The sequence below is a fragment of the Miniopterus schreibersii genome, assembly GCF_964146895.1.
Source record: "Miniopterus schreibersii genome assembly, chromosome: X".
Taxonomy (NCBI): domain Eukaryota; kingdom Metazoa; phylum Chordata; class Mammalia; order Chiroptera; family Miniopteridae; genus Miniopterus; species Miniopterus schreibersii.
The window spans coordinates 75,792,595-75,816,488 of NC_138104.1; the positions used below are offsets into that span (position 1 = coordinate 75,792,595).

General features: G+C 38.8%; 1 protein-coding gene and 1 long non-coding RNA gene across 7 annotated transcripts in view; one reads left to right on the top strand and one right to left on the bottom strand.

Annotated features, from left to right (window-relative positions):
- LOC308550720 overlaps positions 1-4,510 on the top strand; it is a 32,994-nt gene extending 28,484 nt beyond the window's left edge. Inside the window, exon 3 of the long non-coding RNA XR_013997956.1 lies at positions 3,386-4,510. This is a non-coding gene — a long non-coding RNA (uncharacterized lncRNA). The remainder of the gene's footprint in view (positions 1-3,385) is intronic.
- The window catches only part of JADE3 (jade family PHD finger 3), a 141,004-nt gene that overhangs the window by 19,192 nt on the left and 97,918 nt on the right, over positions 1-23,894 (bottom strand). For 5 of the 6 annotated variants that reach the window (XM_081124853.1, XM_081124855.1, XM_081124851.1 and 2 more), the window contains 4 exons: positions 15,461-15,651; positions 12,193-12,404; positions 7,032-7,199; positions 4,225-4,341 (listed from right to left, as the gene is read on the bottom strand). In XM_081124853.1, coding sequence (XP_080980979.1) covers positions 4,225-4,341; positions 7,032-7,199; positions 12,193-12,404; positions 15,461-15,651 — 688 coding nt within the window. The remainder of the gene's footprint in view (positions 1-4,224; positions 4,342-7,031; positions 7,200-12,192; positions 12,405-15,460; positions 15,652-23,894) is intronic. The other variant, XM_081124852.1, reaches the window with a different exon arrangement.

A 23,894-nucleotide genomic window follows, 5' to 3' on the forward strand; every position in this document is an offset into this window, starting at 1 on the left:
GGAGAAGAGCTCACAGGACAACAATACAAGAATAAGACTCTCAGGGACTATTGTTTGGGAACTGGAGGGAAAGCTTAAAACCCCTTCTGGGGGCTAGGGAGGCAACGTAATCATCAGAGTCTCTTTTGATAAAACCCACTGATCCCAGGCTGCTGAAACTGCCCATATAGAAAGGCAACAGACTGAATTCAATCTAAATCTGCAGCAGGCCATTGTATGGGGAACTAGAATTGGACGATTTGGTAGAAAGAGAGGAGTTGGCTTTGAAGTAGAGACTAACTTCCCCACAGTGAGTGCCTGACAGTGATATCTCTAAGTAAGAGAAGCAATAGCCCGAGCTACACTAGCTAGCCTGCACCCTAGACTCTCTTCAGAAGACTCTGGAGAAAGCCCAGGCAACCACAAGGGGGAGGCAAAACAGCTGACAAGAGGAGGTGGTCCACAGAGAGCCTCAGACCAATCAGCTACATAAGGACACCAGAACTAAACCCAGACAGCTTGTGACATTGGCTGACACACAAGTACCTCCCAAAAGACCCGAAATCAGCACACAAAACAGTGAGCCTCAGACAACATAAGCTGCCCAGATGAAACCCATCTGGTTAACTTTTTAAAAATTTTTAATTTTTATTCGTTTTTAGAAAAAGAAAAAAATTAAAAAATTTTAAATTGATTTTAATTAACTTTTTTAAGGATTTGTTTTGTCTTGCTTTGCTTATTATTACTATTTTTTTTGGTTTTGTTTTTTGTTCTGTTATCAAGATTTTCTTGACATTCTCTGCTTTACTGCTGGGATATTATTATAACCAATAAGTTTACTGCTTTTCTATGTTGTTTTCCCCATATCTCTTATTGGCCTCCTTCCCTGCCCTTCCTTTACCTCTCTGTCTCTTCTTGTTCCATTGGTATAACTTTTTTTTCCTTTTTCTCCCCTTTTAGTCTCTGTCTTCCTGTCTTGTTTGTTTGTCTTTTTCTTTTTCAACTATTTTCCTTTTCTATTCTAGACCCTTATTTTTTTGCTCACCCTTCTTTCCTTTCAGAATCTTTTCTCTGCCCCTTTTATCTCTCAGTAGCTTCTCTACTTTTAAAAATTTTATTTTATTTTATTTTTTACTAGTAGCAATAATATCCTTTTCTCTCTTTTTTGCTTGAGTATTTGTGTTCTCTCTTTGGTTTCCCAATTCTACTTTCTCTTGGGATATTTTCATTGTGATTGTCAGGATATTTTGTAAGTTCTTGTTTATTGCCTGGCAGTTTGGCTGTGTTTTGGTTTGCCCTTTTAGCACCTGTACAACAACTCACACTATGTGGAGGTGGCTAAGCCTCATAGTTACTCCCATGAATGGGTCAACAACAATCTAGACATAATCACAACCGGAGAGCCCAAAGAACCCACAAAAGGGACACCCACGAAAGGGACATCCCTAGAGCATATAGCACAGAAGCATAAGGAAAACACACCTCTGGGTCCCACTGGACATACACTACAAAATCCCACCCCACAAGACTGGGAGACAGCAAATATATCTAACATAGATACAGACACTGTCACTTCCCATATAGTGGAATTTTCACTGATACATCTCCTAGGGCAAGAGAAACAAAGTAAAAAATAGACAAATAGGACTACATCAAACTAAAAAGTTTCTACACAGCAAAAGAAATCAGTCTCAAAATACAAATGAACCCCATGGTATGGGAGAATATATTTGCTAAGGATGCATCTGATAAGGGGCTAATTTCCAAAGTGTACACAGAACTCATATACTCAACAAGAGGAAGACAAACAATTCAATTAAAAAATGGGCAAAGGACCTGAATAGACACTTCTCCAAAGAGGACATACAGATGACCCAGAGACATATGAAAAAATGCTCAACATTGCTAATTGTTAGAGAGACGCAAATTGAAACCACAATGAGGTATCACTTCACACCTGTAAGAATGGCTACCATTAACAAATCAACTAATGATATGTGCTGGCGAGGATGTGGAGAAAGGGGAACCCTGGTACACCGCTGATGGGAATGCAGACTGGTACAGCCATTATGGAAAACAGTATGGAGTTTCCTCAAAAATTAAAAATGGAACTCCCTCTTGACCCAGTGATCTCACTTCTAGGAATATATCCTAAGGATCCTGAAATGCTAATCAGAAAGAATATACACACTCCTATGTTCACAGCAGCACAATTTACAATAGCTAAGATCTGGAAACAGTTCAAGTGCCCATCAGTAGATGAGTGTATAAAAAAGCTGTGGGACATTTACACCATGGAATACTATGCAGCTCTAAAGAAGAAGGCTCTTGTACCCTTTGGGACAGTATGGATGGACCTGGAGAATATTATGCTAAGTGAAATAAGCCAGGCAGAGAAAGACAAATATCACATGATCGCACTTATATGTGGAATTTAAACACAATAATCTGGTGAACAAAATAGATTCAGTGACATAGAAACATGGAACAGATTGATGAATCTCAGAGGGAAGGTAGGGATTGGTGGGTGAGTGGGTGGGGAGAGATTAACCAAAGAATTTACATGCATATATGCATAACCCATGGACACAGACAATATTGTGGTGGAGGCTTGGGTTTGGGAGTGGGTGTGTGGTGGAAGGGGTCAATAGGGAAAAAAGGGGACATCTGTAATATTTTGAACAATAACAAAAAGAGGGAAAAACACACACACACCAAACACACAGAAAAAAGAGATGTTGCAGTTTGCATTTCCATAACCTCTTTCATGGACACATTAGCTTGGAATTGTATGTACAGTGCAGTATCGAGAAACACATGCAATGTTACGGAGAGATAAGCATATACTTATAACCATACATATGTATGTAAACACATTTGTATAAGTAGAGAGAAAAGTGAGAAAATATAAATATAGACAGGTTAGTTTTGGTTAACCCAGGGAGAAGAAACTGGAGAATGGTGGGGATAAGTGATTCATTTTTTTCCTTCATGCATTGTATTTTTATTATTATATCTAGCTGTTTTGCTCTTATAATTAAAAAAATTAGTAAACTTAAAACTTAAAAATAAAACAAACAAACAAACAAACAAAAAACAAAGAATAATATACAACCTTGGCCCTGAAGGGGCTTACATATGGGGAGCATCCAGGAAAGAACTTAGAAAAACATAAACAGGCAATGTGTTAAAGTAGTAGACCCTGTGAAAATAGTTTTCCTTTAAAATTTTTTCCTTTATAACTGCTAATGTGTTGTAGTTAAAATAAATTATATTAGTAGGAAAAAGTTTTTAAAAAGCAAGATGGAATATCTAATTCTGTCAGATGTAAAAATGCATTAAAAAATTTAAAAGGGCCTTTGGGGTTCAGATTGTGTTTGTTAAATACTATTATACTATTTTCCAGTAAAAGAACCAGCATTATTTGGAGGAGTGGCTGATCCCAGATCTGGCGCAAGAAATCTACAAGATGATCCAGACAGCAAGGAACCTTCATGAAACACCTAGAGCCACTGTCCCTAAGCTATATCAGATGGCTCCTTTTCTGTGGAGAAGGTCAACAGGCAAATCTAACTCCAATTAGCCTGTAGCTTCTATGCAGGAAGTCTGTGGAGTGGAAGGGTCAATCTCCAGCCTTTGCCTCTCCCAGTCCCATCTACCACCCCTAAATACTGCTATTGGGTGCACAAACTACTACTTCTACTTCAAGCAGCTGAATTCCTGTGACCCAGATGTCTCAGAAAACTTTACCTGCACTACCATATGCAACAAGTGTGACTATGAGAATGACTTTCAAATCTATCCACCGGAATTTATCCAATCAGAGGCATCTTTCCCTACCAAAGTGAGTTGCACTTAGCCCGGCAACAGGGAAGCTGAGTCTATGCATAGTCAATGGGTGAGCTAAACAAGAACATGGGATTGGTTGTCTCAGAGTGATGGCTTGTTTCCACTCAGAGTGGTGTCATTTTGCTTCAGAACTCACCTAATTAATCAAAGCTGACAGCAAAGGATGAAAATTAATTACCACTATGGACACTGAAAAGAATAAGCTGAAGGATTCAGAGGCTGTATCAAAAAAAAAAAAAAAAAAAAGTTTCAGAAATGGTCTGTACAATGGCACAGCCCTGGGAGTGAGTGAGTGATCTCCTGAGTAACCTTTCAGTTGACAGGATGCTCTTACTGGGAAGGCAAGTCTGGCTGATATAGTGTTAGCCCACTCCACCACTTCTCATGGGGACTTACCTGAATGCAAGCCCCTGTCTTCACCTTGCACAGGTAGCAGACTAAGGCCCATCGACTGGGCGGGATGTGGGAGATCTTCGTGATTGGTTCCATCCTTTCAGGACAACCAATGCTGACCTACAAATAAAATACCATCATAAGGCAGAGACACCAAGGCATTCCCAAAGTGCTTTTCACAAACAGTAAAGGATGTAACATGAAGCTCAGAATATCAAAACAATGAGGTGAACCATGTCTCTTAAGGTTACTATGGAATCAAGAATAAATAAAACTTGTCTCTAGCCACTGCTCAGACCTTCAATCATTTCCAGTAATGTAAATGATTCATATATAGGATGAAAGGGCAGGAGTGAAGACTAGGCAGGGTTACCTTAATAAATCAAATATATCTACACTTTACTTAGGAACCAAAGAAAGTTACTAAAGAAAGAAATTAAAATTCACAAAATATAGCACCTTTCATCTTAGAGATGGTGTCACATGTTTTGTTTTTTCATTTAATCAACTAAGGATGAAAAACAGAGGCAGCGACAAGCCTTTCAGTTCAATTTACAAAGAAGCATGACATTGTTGGAAAGTAGCAGCAATCTGTATAATGAAGAGATTGCAGCACATAAGTGGAAAGGATGGGGATAATAACATTTGTGAACTACAGTCTTTATAATCACATATCTATCATTAGCTTACTTTACTCTCTCAGCCAGAGTAGCTTCAAAGGGAAATTGGTCTTTGGGAGAGTGCTAACAGGAGAAGAATGTTTTTAAAAGGATGGAAATTTTTTTTATATGAAAATAACGGATCAAGCAACTTCTAGTAAAAAGTGTTTTCTTCTTTTTAAGTGTCTAAGAAAGAAACAACTTTAAAAAGTGAAAGACTATTGAATAAGGATAGTTAAACTAGTACAAATTCTGCCCACATCAAGAAATCAACAGTAGGAAGATAGCCCAAAAGGTACTAGACACTGGGTACTAGAAACCATAAGAAAATATCAATAGGTGAGGGTTCTTTTACCTTTTTTTTTGGATCCTCACCTTTTACTTTTCTATTGCTTTTCAATAGAGGGAGGGAGGGAGACACATCGACGGGTTGCCTCCCGCATGCACCTGGGACAGGGACAGGATCAAGCCTGCAACTGAGGTACCTGCCCTTGGCCGGAATTGAACCCAGGACCCTTCAGTCCATGGGCTGATGCTCTAACCACTGAGCAAACAGGCTAGGATGGCTTCTTTTACTTTTAAAGAACTCTTCCTGAGTCATGTTCCAGACTTTTATATGCTGAGCCTGCTCTATTAGCTGGGGGATTTGCTGCTGAAAAATAGTCACTCTCAACCAGAAACCTGAGAGTTCATTTCACATGTCTATAAGTTGGATGTTCTTAGTAAGAAAAAGAAACCACTACTCAAATATTTTGGAAAATACTGACTTCTATATTCATAAGAATATTAATATACCTAGAACTTTCAGTTTAACTCTGAGCTCGATTGTTGAATAACTCCCCCTGGAACTGACATTAACAAGAATAAAGGCAGAAAAGTTTTAAAGGCGAATGAATCACTGATACAGTATCATCAGCTCCCCCATGAACTGAATTCTGCAGTCTATCTAGTCCTTCAGTTAAACTGCCTGGTAAATTTGCTGGCTTGAATAGGGGTTAGGGAAAGAGGATGTGAGTGGGATGCCCAAACAGGTTAATGAAAAGGGCAGCCATAAGAAGGAACAGTTATGCCTGGAAGCCCCTTTTAATCAACTTAGTGTGCACATAACCCATCAGGAAATATCAGAAACTGAAAAACCAGATTAAATGAGGGATGAAGTTTTGAATAAAGAAGGTCTTAAATGTTAAGTCCAAGTTCTGAAAAGAGCTTCAAAAATCAAAGGGCACCCATCACAATGGTAAAAAGAGCTGTTGCTCACTTTATTTGTAATAGCTTAAAACTAGAAACAACTAGTGTCCATCAAAGGAGAATGGATAAATAAATCATGGTATAGCCAGACAATGGAATACTACTTAGTAATAGAAAGGAATGAATGTTGATACACACTACAACACAGAGTGCTAGCCAGACAGAAAAAAGAGCATACTGTATGATTGTATTTATATGAAGTTTGGAAACAGACAAAACTAATATAGTGATAAAAATCAATCTTGGGTAACAGGAACTGAGAGAAGGCCTGGAAAGTGGGTATGATGGATCTCTCTGGGATGTTCCATATCTTGGTCTGGGTTATGGTTACAGATGCACACATGTACAAATTCATGAAACCCTGCACTTAAGATTTCATATTTTAAGGTAAGTTTTACTTTAAAAAATCTGCTGCTTGCCCAGCTGGGCGTGGCTCAGCAGTTGAGTGTCGACCTAGGATCCAGGAGGCCACGGTTTGATTCCCGGTCAGGGCACATGCCTGGGTTGCTGGCTCAATCCCCAGTCAGGGGCGTGCAGGAGGCAGCTGATCAATGACGACTTTCTCATCATTGATGTTTCTATCTCTCTCTCTCTCCCTTCCTCTCTCTGAAATCAATAAAGATATATTAAAAGGAAATCTGCTTCTTATACCCTGGTCTTTTACGCTTCTCTCATACAAATTTATCCAATACCACTGGTAGTATTACCTACAAATTAATCATCATGGGCTTACTTGCTCACTTGCATCCAAGAAGGATATGAGGGAGCTCAAGTGAAAGCATTATCACATCAGAAACATGGACAGGCATGAAGCATCTCCATGAAGCCTGAATCAGTCTGAATGTTGTGGGAAATGGGGACACTCTGGAGCAAATGACCTCACAGGCCTGGATGAGTTCTTACCTCTGGAATCCACAGGGCACAGCTGACATGAGCCCATTTAGTTCCTGTCTTGGTGGTCTTCATGGCTCCACCTTTCTTTGGACATAACAGGCATTGAGGATGAATGCCCAGGACACAGGAGCGACAAAGCCAGCTGCCTTCTGGGACCTTGAGGATGCCATAGCAGGCCTGAAGACAGGAAGAGGAGAGAAGAGAATGGTTAGCATCTTCTCACCAGGGTCTATGTCTATCTCTGGTACAGACACCAAGTACCTTCCCACCTTTAGGAAAAAGAGGCAATAAGGCCAAACAAGCTCATATCCAGGATTTAGCAATTTTAAAATAGAAAAGGCAACTTCTAACAACTGTTCTAAGATCAGCATGTTTGTCTATAAGAACTGACTTTAAATATAAGAGAATAAGACTAGAAGGAAATACATGCAAAGGCTAGCCTAACTGTTATCTGAGTTTGGGAATTATGTATTTTTTTCTTTTTTGCCTCAGTTTTCTAAAGCTTCTTCAATGATTATTATAATTAGTCAGTCATACACTTACAGAATAACTTCTAAATGTCATGCAGTGTTATGATCAAGAAAAAAGTATTAAAAATAAATATAATGAAAGTTCTGAGGAGCAAATGTGCTGATGTTTAAAGAGCCTAACAGTGCCTGGTACATAAAAAAACACTCAGCAAATTGTAGCAATTACTTGCTCGGGTTGAAGAAAAAGGGTCTTGTGAATAAATCCTGAATTGAATATAACATTAGACTAATCACAATATTCCATAGAGTTCTGGAAGCTGCTTCAAATCCTTTATGAAATGAAGTTGGACAAACAGATGAATTACTGGGGAGAAGAGGGAGATTAGTTTGCAAATTCCAGGTTTCCCTTTTACTACCTCTAATTTTGCCCACCCTTCCCTACTTACTGTTCTAGTCTCATCATTAGAGATGAAATCTGGGGGCCACTTGGCTTCCCATGTGGTCTAGCACAACCTTTACCACTGACTGATTCACCATGGCAGCTTCAAAATCTGTGCCTGACCCAGGAGGTTCACCCACAGCTCAGATTCAAGTCACAACAGTTACCATCATGTCACCCTCCCCTCAAAATGGCCCCCTTTCTGGACTCTCTATCCATATCACCATCATGTTTCCCAGCTTCCAGATCCAAATTCCTGGACTAATATTATCCACTTTCCTTCATCTATTGTCCCTGGGGTTTGCTAGGCCTCCCTACAGAGTGACCTCTAGAGTCTGACTCTCCTTCCCATCCCCACCACAATTGCTCCATCCAAGTCCTCATCATATCATGTATGCCTAGATTGATTTATTTCTGAATTCTCTTCCTCCCACTTCACACCTTCAATCCTTCCTCTGTTTGTCTGCCATATTCTTATTAAAACAATGATTTCATACCATGGCACAGAAATAAACCCTCTAGAAATTCCTCTGCTCTTACCCCCACTCCCATCTAAACCAGGAGTTGGCAGACTACTCAAGACCTGTTTTGTAAGACCAACAAGCTGAGAATAGCTTTCATATTTTAAAAGGGATGTTGAAAATATGCAACAGGGACTATATGTGGCCCTCAAAGTCTAAAATATTTACTATTTGGTCCTTCAAAGAAAACGTTTGCTGGCCCCTGCTCTAAAGTCTGCTGCTCTTCACCTCACTTCTCAGGTAACTGCAGCCCCTCATGTCTGCTTTACTTCTTGATCCCCACCCTGTACTCAGTGTAGTTTCCCTCACCAGGTACGTAGTCCGCATCATGTAGTTTTCTCCACTTTGGCTGTTATGTTTCATCTCCTCAGTGAGATTAAAAAAAAATTTTTTTTTAAATGGATATTTTTTCATTGCTTTTCAGAGAGTGGAAGGGAGAAAGGGAGGGGGGGAGGGAGAGAGAGAAACACTGATGTAAGAGAGACACATTGATTGGTTGCCTCCAGCATGCACCCCAACCAGGGCTGGGGATTGAGCCTGCAACCGAGGTATGTGCCCTTGGCTGGAATTGAACCTGGGGCCCTTCAGTCCTCAGGCTGATGTTCTAACCACAGAGCCAAACTGGCCAGGGCCCAATTTTCATATTTTTAAATGAAAAATTTTAAGTTCACTGTTAAAATCTGAAGTCTATTGATGTAAAACTCTCTTCTAAAGAACTGACTATAAGTATATTATAGGTAGAGAAGAAAAAACATTTGACCTAATATGGTGGCAGTAAAGAAGCAAAATCATGCTATCTTAATACAGATGTCAACATGTTCCGGATTCTGTTAAGGAGTAAACCAAATCTTCCAAATAATTTTAAGTCACTTTTCAGTCAACAGAGGGAGCTCTAACCTAAGTAGCTCTTTATCCTCACTTTGGAGGATCTTTTTTATATGAAACTTTATGTGGCACAACATCCAGTGTCAATACATACCAGCCTACATTCTGCAAGGCCTGGTGAGGTGTTATAGTCATCTTTTTCTACGTGATAAAAGGGCATCACTTACAGTCATTACAGAATATGTTTTCAAAACAAACAAAATACTCTTGAGGAGAATTATGATGCTACATTTCATTGCTAGTCAAAGAACCTGAAAATAATTCCTTAATATTTTGTCCCAACTGTCAAGGACAAATACAGAAAATACATACAGATGACCTTTGTACTATTCCTTTTAAGCTTTCTACAGATCCACAATCATTTATCTGAAAACCCTAAGGTGAGAAACATTAGGAAATTCAGGATTGCTCAGATCTTAGGAAAGTAATATAGTAATAAAGTAATATATGGTATATTACCTAACTCCCCAATGGGATGAGGGATAGTACCACATAGCCAAATACATTAGCATTTCTCTAAAAATATATGGCTACAAAAAATGGTTTAAAGACTATAAATAGCCTCATACTGAGTGACTTCTAGTATTGCCCCTAAATCAGTTTTGGTGCCAAACTCAAGCAAAAATTCAGTTTTCAGAGCTTTAAAATTTTGGAATTGCAGAGAAGGGACTGTGGAACTGTATGGTGAGATACTTAAGTTCATACTTATATGGTAAAGATTTTCTAAGAGTGTAATATAAATAACAATAACCGGTAAAGATAAATTTTTGAAATTCAAAGTCCAGAGTGCTAACCATTACACCAGGGGCCACAAATTTTTGAAATTAAATCTTTCAAAGGACACAAGTAAAATGAAGAAAAAGACCCAATTGGTCACAAAATAATCTTGAGTACCTTCTAACACAGAACACTGTTAGGTGAGGTGACCCAGGTAATCAGTCTTAAGCCCTGGTTTCTATCACCTGTTATATAATCATTTTAGTCATTTTGTAGCCAGAATGATCTAAAATACAAATCTTATCCTTCAGCGTTGATGGGACAAAACTGAGGCTGCTTAATTTGTGAGATAAGGCCCTTTATATGTGTCCTTTATATCCCTCTCTACCCTCACTCTCCATGCCTTTCCTGCTCCACCTACCACTCTACGCAGTTCTGAACTGCTCAGAGTTGCCTCCAACATGCTTTGCCCACTCTTACTACCCTGTCTGGACATGTCTCCTCTCTGCCTGAACACATGCTGCTGTTTTATTTGGCATCTCCTTTTGACCAATAAGATTCAGCTTGGATGCTACCACCTGGAAGCCGTCCCTGACTCCCATCCTTCTCATGCACTTCCACAGCAGCATAGACTTCTAGCTACAAAAACACTTGGCATACTATGCTAAAGAGGCAGTTTCCTTATAGTCCCTACACCAGACTCTGATCTCCCTGGGGGCAAAGACCATGTCTGCCTCTACATCACTGACTATGTCTTCAATATGCAGCACAGTTCTGGTACACGGATGGTGCTATGTTCCTATTTGCTAGATAAGTTAATGAAACACACAACAGGTTCAGTAGAGTGAAAAATCACTAGGTAGAGTTCAAGAAAGAATTTGAACTGGATCTTGGAAGATATGTAGATCTTTCTGACAGCTGGAAGTGGGAGAAGGCATTTTAAATTGGGGTGTGGTTGAAACAGGAAGACAGGACAGTGTCAGGAATAAGGTGCTCCATTGAGTCACCTTATTTCAATGGAGCACAGGGCTCATGGGGGAAGAAAAGGAAAAAGCTGAAAATAATATTATCATCATAATTAATTAAAAAGGCAATGTAGTAGAAAGAATGACAAATAACTAGCTATAGGAACTTGGGTAAAGTCACTTCCATCTCCTGGTATTACCTGTAAAACTGAGGTGTGGGACAGTCTTTTTTTTCCTCTTTAATATATCTTTATTGATTTCAGAGAGAGGAAAGGAGAGGGAGAGAGAGAGATAGAAACATCAATGATGAAAGAGTCACTGATCGAGCCCACAACCCGGGCATGTGCCCTGACCAGGAATCGAACCCTGATCGCCTGGATCCTGGGTTGATGCTCAACCTCTGAGCCACACCCGGCCAGGTGGGACAGTCTTTTGTAGTCCTCAGATTCTATGTTTCTTTTTAATCCTCACTTGAGGATATTTTTTCCATTGCTTTTCAGAGATAGTAGAAGGGAGAGAAAAGAGAAACATCAATGTGAGAGACACATTGATTGGTTGCCTCCCTCATGAGCTCTGACAAGGGCCAGGATCGAGCCTGCAATCAAGGTACGTGCCTCTGTTCAGAATTGAACCCGGGACCGGTCAGTCAGTGGGTCGGCTCTAACCACTGAGCCAAACCGGCTAGGGCAGATTCTATGGTTTTTAAAAGTGGAGTGGACCTAGCTTCCTGGGAGTGGTATATTTGGGGAGAGGTCTGGGTTCTAAGATAAGGAGTCTGGATTTCTAACTCCAGGAAGTATAAGTTCCCAAAATTACTGACCATGAGTGTAACCTGATGATGTAGTAGGGATCTGAAGGTAGAGGAGAGGCTCCAAGGCAGGCAGCAAGAAGACTGACTCCCCATGGGACTGTAAAAGTATCGAACAAGGCAATCTCAATGGCATGGGCATGAAGCAACATAATAATGACCTGGGTTTTACCCCTGGGGTAAATTCAGTAAGTCACCTTGGGATCTTAATAAGTATTGTTTCTAAAGGAATTAATGAACAGCCAGGCCAAATCTTTATTTTCCCCTTTAAATGCAAGCTGTTACCCAGATATAGATGCTGGAGACCATCACTGACCTTCAGCAAGGCTGACCGTGGGGAGGTGGCAGTCTCCACTCTCACTAACCTGATGCACACAGATGTTACACTTATCACAGAATACCATATCATTCCCTTCTTCACTGTCTGGAGACCGGCACACATCACAGATCACATCTTCATCATACTCTATGCCTAGCCCTTCCTCTGTCGCAATAGCATGGTTCATATTTTCATGGCATTGGCGTTCCAGGACTTCTACTGTCTTTTCCATAAGATTCTCATCAATTGGCTCACAGCCTGCACAGAAATACAAACAATTAACCCATCAGTCAGCTGTCATTCCCAAATCACCTCCTGTGAGCCCGGTGCAGGAGTGAGGAGATTTCAAAGAAACATTTACTAGAGCTACTCATAATATTTACCTATCATCGCATATTAGTGTTTGACACATGAAGGAGAAATATATTTCACCATATTCCTTGTAAGATATATTACTGACCCTTTCAATTTTCTGTTTAAATCCTAGCCAGTCTCTTCCTAAATCTGTTTTATTTCTAGTGAGGGAGGACTTACACTGAGCTTAGTAATTTTGAATACTTTGTAATTTTGAACTCATAGCATAACAAAATAATTAGAATCACGTAACTATTTGGATATAAATAATTCAGTATTAGCAAATTAGTCCCAATGAGAACATCTAATGGTTAAGCAAGGACATTTTCATACAAAAAGGTATTAAGTCATAAAAGAAAATTCTAGGTACTGTGTATGTGATTATACATATGAAATATTTTGTTTTTCAAACCTGACTTTAAAAAAATCCAGTATTTTCCAATGGCAAACTCCAATATGAAATAAACCTATTAGCATTTACAAAGATCTAACTGCACATTCTGATGTTATTTTTTTGCCTCCTGATTCCATTTCCTTCTGTACTTCTAATTTTTCTTAGTCTTCCATACTTAATAAATAACCCAATATAAAAGATTCGTGGGGTGGATACTGATAAAAACAAAATATTTTTCTGCTAGGGGAGGAACTAATGATTTTGTGAGAACACCTTTGTATTTAACAGCTTATAAACTAGAAATAATTTTCAAAATGATCCAAAACAAATTTACCCAAGTATTGTACTTCATTTGTAGTATAAAATATCCTATGAAACTTTTGAAAATTCCACATAAACTACCTTTTAATGTTGTAGCCACTTATAAAATAAAAAAACTACCCAGATAATGTGTTTCATTTTTTTCAGTCAAGACAAATTATACATTTTTTTTTCTCCCTCAGAGTGAAGGAGTTATAGCGTCTGGTTATAAGAGCACTTGAATTTACATTCCAACTTGACCTCATATTGGTTATGTAAACTTTGACAAGTTATTTATCCTCTTTAGGGCTTAGTTTTCTTATCTGTAGAATAAAGATAATGCCAAACTCACTGATCTCTTGTGAGGCGGAGATGAGGTAATAGTCATACACTGCTCACTATAGTGCCTGGTAATGTAGTAAGCACTCAATTTTTAAAATTCCTTAATCTGAGTAAAAAAATGCTTAATTTAATGTTGCTTTTATTTTAAGCTCTTAGAAGCCTCAGTATAATATCATTCACCCTAAAAGAATGCTTGAGATAAGGCAATCCTCTTTTAAAACACATCCAAGCCTAAATGTAATGTGGTATCCTGGATGGGATCCTGGAACAGAAAAAGGTCATTAGTAAAAAAAATTTAAAAAATGATGGAATTCCAACAAAGCCTGGAATTTAGTTAACAGTAATGTACCTGTGTTAGTTTCTTAGCTTTGACAAATGTACCATGGTAAAGTGAGACTTAAACATTAGGGGAAATGGAAACTGTGTGAGGGGTATACAGTAACTGTATTAAATGTGCAACTTTTCTGTAAATTTAAAACTATTCCTAAGTAAAAAAGTTTATTTAAAAAACTCATCCAAAGGGAATTAACTGAAAATTACCAAAGGGACCTTGTTATAAGGTGATGTCATGTCAAAGGCAGCGCTGTAATGACTGTAATGTATATGGATGTTATATGGTTCATAAACATCGCCCATTGAGCCATCAATCCACTTGATTATGCCCCCACACTCTGATTTTCCCTGTCAGTCTTTTATTCTCTTTTCTTTGTGGTTTCCACCCTAAATTAACCTCCCCTTCTCTTAGAAGACAGAGTAAGATCTTGAAGACATATAACGAAAAGTTTTAAGAAGCAAGTAGTAAGTATTGGTTACTGGAAGAATAAGTAACACCATTACGGCAAACTGGGTTTAATACAATTTTAATTTTTTTTCATATGCATTTAGATATCAATCTCGAAAGAAAGAAAGAAAGAAAGAAAGAGAGAGAGAGAGAGAGAGAGAGAAAGAAAGAGAGAGAGAGAGAGAGAGAGGGAGGGAGGGAGGGAGGGAGGGAAGAAAAGGAAAACCACTGATCCTTGTTATACTAACAATGAACAAATGTGATTCAAACAAAAATGCAATCAAATGTATCCTTCACTGTATCTCATATGGAGAATTAAAAACCACCCACAGTTCCACAGGACCAGTTGGACCTAAGCACTGCTCAGATTGAAGGCAGGTCAAAAAGAGCTGTGTGTTAAGTATGAAGTGAGTTTCCTCTCAGCCTAGGATTTCCCAGAATTGCTGATACGGTACTGTATGGCATACATTCTCTTTAAAATTATTTTTATGTTTACTTCTAAGTTTTTTTGTGTTTTTTTTTTTTTTTTGCTTCATTTTATTTTTGAGAATTTCGTGACAACTGTAGAACTCACTGGAGGTAGCTAATGACTGCTCTGGGGATGTTTTGCCCTAGGACTGTCATTCTTATTCTGAGCAGCAAAATTGTAAGTCTTATATTAAGGTGTCCTAGTCACATCAAACTGTCAACTGTAGTGATGCTAATGCTAAAGTTGGAGCTTCTCTCCATCAGGAGGAGATGGTAGAGGGGCCACTACCCCTAGCCTCCTTCACTGATCTGAGTGCTTTGCAGGGCTGAGTGAGGAACCAGTCTCAGAATCCTTCTCAAACCAGAAGTCCAATCAGCCTCAATCACTCAGAATTGGGAAACAGCCTCATGAAACCTACATGCCATCCCTGATCTGTGCTATTCACCATGAATAAGGGAAGAAAAGGCCCGATTTAAATGTTAATGCTCTATTTCAATATGTTTATGCATTTCAAGATATGCCTCATTAAGATAAAATCAAAGAGAAAAATAAAGAAAAAGGCCAGAAAAGGAAGGAAGCCACAAGATGAAAGCAAATGAAACGGTCCGGACAACTTAAAAAAAAAATTCACATGCCGAGTCAAGGAATAGCTTACTTGTGAGAAAACAACTTACCCATTTCTGCAAGATCTTCATTGAGTGACTGGAGCCAGAAGATGTCCATGTCGTCTAGGTCATAGCGGCATACAGATGCCGCCTGCTCCTTGATGTTGACATAGCCAGGCTCTGAGGTCCCTGGGTCGGAGCACTGGATGTACTTCCGGGGGCGGGTAAACAGAACATCCTTTACCTTATCAGCTACAATCCTAGAAAAGCAAAAGAAAGACACTAATAACAATCAACAAATGACAGATTGCAGGCCCTGACTGGATGGGCCCAACAGCACTCAGGCCATACAGTGGAGTTGAATGCTCTCCCTTTCTACCCTGTAGAAATCTCCTGCTCTGCCAACTGGGAGATATGATAGATTGCGTTCTAGAAAGCAAATGGTTCTACAGAATCAGTTTTGTCATCTCTGAACACTGACTGCTAGTGAAATGCTTCATTTACCCTCACGGCTCCCAGTTCCCTAAAACCATTTGTTCTAATAAAATGTTGCATTCTGTGTTCTTGGTGCAATGGCCACCAAGTTTATTTAGAAGGGGAAACCAAGGAATGGGTGATATCTGCACAAAGGCACAGCCAGGTTCCATACCAAAGATATAGTTCAGCTCATGCTTTTCTGCCATGGAGGCAATACTGGATGGTGGTAAAGAGTGCAGCCTACAGATTCACACAAGCCTGTTTTTTTCTGCCACTCGCTTATATGGTAATCTTGGGCAATTACTTAATTTCTATATGATTCAGTTTTCTTAGCTAAAAAATAAGGGTGATAATAAATTATAATAAAAAAGTATCAAACTTATATGAAATAATATAAAGTGCTTAGTATACAGTAAAAAATAAATGTTCAATGTCAGTGTCCACCACCCCAAGTCAAGTCTCCTTCCATCATCATTTATCCCCCCCATACCCTCTTCTACCATGCCCCACCCCCCTTCACTTCTGGTAATCACCGTTCTGTTGTGTCTACGAATTTTTAAAATTTACTTAATTCTTTCACCTTTTTCACCCAGTCTTTTAACCCCCCTCCCCTCTGACAGCTGTCAGTCTGTTCTTTATCTATGAGTCTATTTTATTTGTTAGTTTATTTTGTTAATTAGATTCCACATATGAGTGAAATCACATGGTACTTGTCTTTTTCTGACTGGCTTATTTCCATTAGCATAATGCTCTCCAGATGCTGTATTATAGAATTGTACACCTGAAACCTATATAATTTTATTAACCAATGTCACCCCAATAAATTCAATAAAAATGCCATTGTTATTGCTGTTATATTTAGTATCTTCACTATTTATGTAGATGAGTTAAAGCCAAGAGGCACGGATTTACACAAACTTAACGCATTTCCCAACCATAAGTGATAGTGATCATAAGTCTGAGCCAGGGCTACATGATGGGAGTAAAGAGTCCCATTCTTCCATCAACTTCTCCAGTAGGCTGGAGCAAATCCATATTTCCCCTCACCCTTTCTGACACTTAAAAGCACAAGGCAAGGAAATCAAGCCAGGGAAGAAATTGAAGTTTCTCATACCAATGACCTATTCTACAACTGATGTTTTAGGTACTGTGTGAAGCATCAGAAAATATAACCAAGAGGAAATCTGGATTATTATTCCCTGGCAATTTTAAAGAACAGGGTAGGCCATCTAAAAAAAGAGAGAAAGAAAGAGATATATATGGCATCATAAAATAATGAAAATTGTTTCTCTGGAAGGCTTCTGGAGCCAGTTTCTTTACTCTAGAGTTACTATATATGTAGAAGGATTCATAAAAACAAATGTATTCATATGAATACATATAAATATATAGGCCAAGTCCACTCTGTAAATACAGAGTAAATATCTCCTCCTAAGCATTCTTCCAAAAGCTTATGATTCCAAATAATATGTGATGAATAAAGTTACTAACTATACACATTTGCACATGTTCATTTTTCTACCATGTGGAGGTATTAAAGCCAAAGGGAACAAATATTTGAGGAAAAGAGCAGAACCCTAAAATATTAATTGAAGCTAAAAACTTGGGAACTGCTGTCAAAGGCCTGCTTCCAACTGAAATCAACCCAACTGAAAAGGGCAAGATAAGCATATGAATTCTCCAGAGACTATGAGATTAAATATGCTGTGCTTTTTTGGTGCATGGCATACAAAGAAATTATAGAATATCTAATTTTTTTAAGATTCATCTTTTTCTAAGAGGAAGAATATTTGATAACTACTCACATTTTATGTGGAACAAAGTAGACTAGAAGTGTTTTGTTTTTTTAAAATATACCGTTACTGATTTCAGAGAGAGGAAAGGAGAGAGAGAGAAAGAGAAAGAGAGAGAGAGAGAGACAGAAACATCAATGATGAGTCATTGGGGATCGAGCCCGCAACCCAGGCATGTGCCCTGACCAGGAATCAAACCCCAAACACCTGGATCCTAGGTCGATGCTCAACTGCTGAGCCACGCCTGGCCGGGCACTATAAGTGTTTTAAAATTTAACATTTATTAAGCTTCTGGAAGAAAATAAAGGAGAATATCTTTATAACCTTGGGACAGGGCAAAGATACTTTAAATAAGACAAAAGCCATTAACCATAAAGGAAGAGACTGAAAAACTTCTGTTTATCAACTATACAGAGTGGGGCAAAAGTTGTTTGTATGAAAATACAATAATAAATAAATAATAATAATAATACAAGAATAAACTCTGTTTTGCATACTCACAACTATTGCCCCACCCTGTATGTAACAAACTCCTACAAAACAACTAGAAAAAGACAGCTGCATTAAAAACTGGGCAAAAAACTTGAATAGATACTTGACAAATAAAGCTATCCAGATGGCAAGAAAACTTTTAAAAGGTTCTCAACCTCATTAGTTATCACAAAAATACAAATTGAAATCAATCACTATTACCTACCAGAATGGTTACACTTGAAGACTGACCAAAAATTGACAATACTAAGTGTTCACAAGGAATCTGAGCAAACAGACCTCTCATGCACTGCTGGTGGGAGTGTGAATTGGGACAATCACTTTGGTAAACTATTTGGCAGCTGATATTATAGCTGAACATATACATACCCTATGACCTTGCAAACTCATTCCTAAGAATATACTTAACAAACAAAAAAGTACACATATGTCTACCAAAAGATGAAGAAAAATGTCCATATTGGCATTTTTCATAAGTGAAAACTGGAAGCAACCCAATATCTATCAGGAGCAGAATGGATAAATAAAATGTGGTATATTCACACAATGGAATATGACACAGAAGTGAAACTTAATGATCTATTACATGCAATAGCATGGATTAATCTCACACTCACTATGATGAACAATATGAAGTTCAAAAGTGGCAAAACGATCACCTATGGTGATGGAGGTCAGTTAGTGAGCAGGAACAGAAGGAGGGCTTCTAGGGTGTTGGTAATGTTCTATTTTTTAAAAAAATATATCTTTATTGATTTCAGAGAGAGGAAGGGAGAGGGGGAGAGAGAAACATCAATGATGATAGAATCAATGATTGGCTGCCTCCTGCATGCCCCCTAACAGGAATCGAGCCCGCAACCCTGGGGGCATGTGCCCTGACTAGGAATCGAACCATGATCTCCTGGATCATAGGTCAATGCTCAACCGCTGAGCCATGTCGGCTGGGCGGTGATGTTCTATTTCTTGATCTGGGTGGCAGTTAAATGAGTGTATTTAATTAATGAAAATTCATTGAGTTATACAGTTATACTTTGGTTACTTTTCTGTGTATATATTATACTTCAGTGTAAAATTTATAATAATGATAACAAATGATGTTATCTCATTTGTCTTTTCATATGTAACTAAAAAGGTCTGAATCTAAGGATTGAGTATATGACAATAAAAAGATTATAGACCAAACCAGTAAAACCAAAGGCAAGGAAACCCATGAGTAAAATGTAAAGTTAATACACGCTCACAAGGAGAAATTCTTGTATTTATAATGATAGAGAAGGCCTGTGAGAATTAGTGAAAAAAATATTACTTTGGAATTTTAAAAATGGAACTTTAATATCAAGTACATGTAACATTGCTGTAGCTGGAAGAAATCTCAGGATTATAACCTGGGTGATTTTCTTCTCTGGCCACTATACACTAGGTACTAGAGACATTGTTTTTTAAGAAAATTTATCTTTATTGTTGAAAGTATTACAGGTGTCCTCTTTTCTCTCTCCCATTGATCCCCTCCACCTGCATCCACTCCACCCCCACTCCTTCCCCATACCAATGTAGAGATACTCTTTGAATGGTCACCAAACCACTGACCAAATCAGCAAATGCTCTTAAGACTAGAAGTCTGAGTAATTTTGTTAGAATGATGTAGTAAGTGCAGTTTTCAATTTGGATGCTTGAGTGTAAAGGAATATTTTAGTAACCCTCTTGATGACTGACCTTTGGTGAAAAGATCCACAACCACACCTGCTTAGCCCCATAAGATGAAGGCCTATCCACCTGCTGTTCCTCAGGGATAGCTGGCCTACCTTTGGCTGCTACCTTTGGCCCATGTGAACACTGCTATGCCACTGAGGAGGCAAAAGGAAGCTGCAATCACTCTAACCTGACCTATGGTCTCTTCTGGTGTCTTATGCACAATGAGTCCTCATTGTGGTTTCAGTTGATCTAAGTATTTTGTATTTAGAGACTATGCTTCATTTCCTAATGAGCGAATTAGAATCATTTGTGAATAGCACAGATATTGCACAAATACCATAATACCATGTTTTTTTTGAAGCCTGGAAATAAAAGTTTTAAAAGCTAACCAAATCCTTGCAGTAATATCTCCAGTAGTAGTTTCCCAAGATGCCCCTTGTTAATCTTGCCACTCTGGGCTGACTGCTTCTTATCAGACTTCATGCCTCATCTATGAAACAGGACAATTACAACCTCTGTGACAGATCATATTTTCAAAATCCCACATGCTCTCCTACAATGTGATTTTGCCACTCCCGCATCAAGTGGTTAACTCTACTTCCTCCCACTTTTGAATCTGGGAGGGCTTGTGACTGTTTTCACCAACAGAATATGGCAGAAGTGATGCTATGAGAATTGCAAGGCTGGGTGTTAAAGTGAATACAGACAGCTTTCACCTTGTTTGCTGAAACACATGTATGTGGAGCCCTGTGCCTGAGGCCTGTAAAAAGTCTGCCTATGCTGAGGTTGTCATGCTGTGAGGAAGCCAAAATCATATGGAGAAGCCACATGCAAACTTTCCATTATTCCAGCCCAGGTGACAGACATGTTAGTGAATAAGCCTGCAGATGATTCCAGTCCCCAGCTGCTGAGTCACCCTCAAACTTCAAGTCTTCCTAAGATGAGGTCATAAATGTTGTAGAACAGAGACAAACCATCCCCACTGTGCCCTGTCTGCATTCCCAACCCACAGAATCCATGAGTATGGTAACATAGTTGCTTGATGCTACTAAGTTTGGGGGCAACAGTAACCGGAAAAATAAGTTATACAGCAATAGTACTGGAAAAACTGTCAAAGCATAGTTTTAAACTTTAAATAAGATAAATGTGTGTATGAAAGTGCTCTGTACACTGTACTGCTTCTCATAATGGAAAGCAAGAATGGCAGACTGCTGCTGCCTAAAATGGAATGAGAAAGGAGCTGTGTGAAGAGTGGGGCAAGGAAAGTAGGGGAAGGGGGGGAATGATGACAAAATACAGTAGTGTAGTGGGAGGCAGGCAGGCTTGTGCTCCTTTTTTCACTAGGAGCTGTTCTTCCTTTGACTTACTATATGAAACGCAAATTATCTTTTGAAAGTAAAACTAAGATGATCGCCTTTAGTATTGAATATGGGTTATCAGGCAATGAAGAATCAAAGATGACTGTAAGAATTTTGGCCTGAAAGACTGAAAACGCAGTCTTTCTTAAAGGATGGATGTACCATCAGTTAAATGTGTAAAACTACAGGACTAGTTTGGGAAGATCAGCAGTTCAGTTTGGGACATTTTAAGTCTGAGATGTCTACTGGACATGGAAATGGAAATGTTGAACTGGTGGTTATATAGCTGAGTTTAGTGAAAAAAGTATTGCTGTCCATAGCTCAGTTAGTACAACTTTTACACTCCAAGAAGAAATAAGGGCCTGTCTGAAAGTCAAATCATTCCCTTTTTCAGTATCATTAAAGACTCAGAGGTATATGATGATACATTGTTAAGTGAAAAAAATCAAGCCCAGCTGGTGTGGCTCAGCAGCTGAGTGTCAACCTATACACCAGGAGGTTCCGGTTTGATTCCCGGTCAGGGCACATGCCTAGGTTGCGAGCTTGATCCCTAGCAGGGGGAGTGTAGGAGGTAGCCAATCGATGTTGATGTTGATGTTTCTATCTCTCTCTCCCTGTCCCTTTCTCTCTTAAAAAAAAAAAAAAAAAATCAATAAAAAATTAAAAAAAAATCAAGAACGTTGCCATTTATTTACATATATGTATGTATGAGTGTATAAGTATATATACTATACAGTTAATATTTTGTATTCTGATTATTTTTCTTTTTACAATAAATCAATAACTCTATAATTTTAAAAACATGCAAACACATACATGGTAAATACATCATTAGCCACTTGTGTGTCATACAACTTATAATGCATGCATCCTTTCAACCAAATATGAAACATTGTTTTCCTTCCATTAGAACCTTACTGCAATAGAAACTAATTTAAACATACAAATGAAAACTAACCGCCCCCCCCCCCCCGCCAAAAAAAACCTATCTTCAGCTTGTTTGTTAATAACTAGCATCAAAATCATCCAGCCTATCTAAAAACATGTAATGGGGGTCAATACCTTCTTTATTTGTTGAACTTACTTTCAAAAAATTCCTCATGGTAGTGAACAGACTTATCTAAGCAGCTGTAACTTACAGGGCAAGCTGGCTCCATAATTCTCTGTACTCCCTCATGCCCTCAATCACCACATATACACACTACACTACACTGTGAGACAAGAAAACTGCAGAAACAACAATGGCAAAGAGGAAAAAACCTAGTCCGAAAGCCAGAACAAAGATTCTGAAAGGATCTGTTCCACCTGCTCTATCGCATCTTTCACCTTCCCACCTTTTCAGTCATTTTAGCAGCAATAGAGTAATTCTAGAACCCAAGGATAAGGTTTATGAATTTACATATGTCCAAAGTTTCTTTTGTAAGCCCATTAGGAAATAAAATTCTTTTTTTATTTTTTAATTTTTAAATTGGTATTTCTTTTTTTTTTTTTAATATATCTTTATTGATTTCAGAGAGAGGAAAGGAGAGGGGGAGAGAGATAGAAACATCAATGATGAGAGAGTCATTGATCAAGCCCGCAACCGGACATGTGCCCTGACCGGGAATCGAACCCTGATCGCCTGGATCCTAGGTCGATGCTCAACCGCTGAGCCACGCCCGGCCGGGCAAGGAAAGAAAATTCTGAAGTATTTTGACAATCTTGTAGATTAGGTAATAAATAAAAAGCAAGTGTTTAGTTTTATTAGTATTTAAGTTTCTTTAGTTGATTAATGTCTGTAGGCAGTAAGACAAGTAACTCAAATACAAACATTAAAAATATTACTATTGTGATGGATTAAAGATGATCACATATCCTTTGACAGTCCTTCTGTTGAGAGGTAGGGTCTATCTCCCTCTTGTTCAGTCTGGGCTCTCTGCAACTGCCCTAATAAAATATTGTGGGATGCTGCGTCAGTTCCTGAGCCCAGGCCTTGACACTAGTAGCTTCCACTTATCTCTTGGAATACCTCACTCTTGGAGCCCAGAGCTGCCATGTAAGAAGTGAGACTAACCTGCTGAGAGACATGTGAAGAGGTCCTAAGACCATATGGGATCTGGGCAGTGCAGATCATAGCATCAACTACCATCAGCGTTACAGTGCTAAATAAAATCAACAAGGCACCTGTGCCCACATAGCTTTGAGTTTGTAATGCCACTATCAACGAGTAGCAGAGAAATGCTATGTGATCATCAAATATTGTTTCCTTTTTCATCTAGGCCGGGGTGGGGAACCTTTTTTCTGCCAGGGGCAATTTGGATATTTATAACATCATTTGTGGGCCATACAAAATCATCAACCTAAAAATTAGCTATGAAAATAGCTCCTAGATTTATTGAATTTTGAGTCCCACCTGCAGTTGCCTTAGCAGGGCCAGACCAAGTGATTTTGTTGGCCGTACGTTCCCCACCCCTGATCTAGGCACACAGCAAGACTGCATTCCCCAGCCAACTTTGCAATTAGGTGGGCTATGTGAGTGAGTTCTGGCTTATGGCATATGGGTGGATAAGCCACTTTAAAGCCCAAATCTACCTGCATAACCCTCCACACTGTCTTTTCTTTTCCTGCAGACTGGATTTAGAAATTTGGGGGTAGAGAAGGGAGGGGGAAAGAACCTGGCAGATAGAGGAGCCACTCATAACAAAAAGTCTG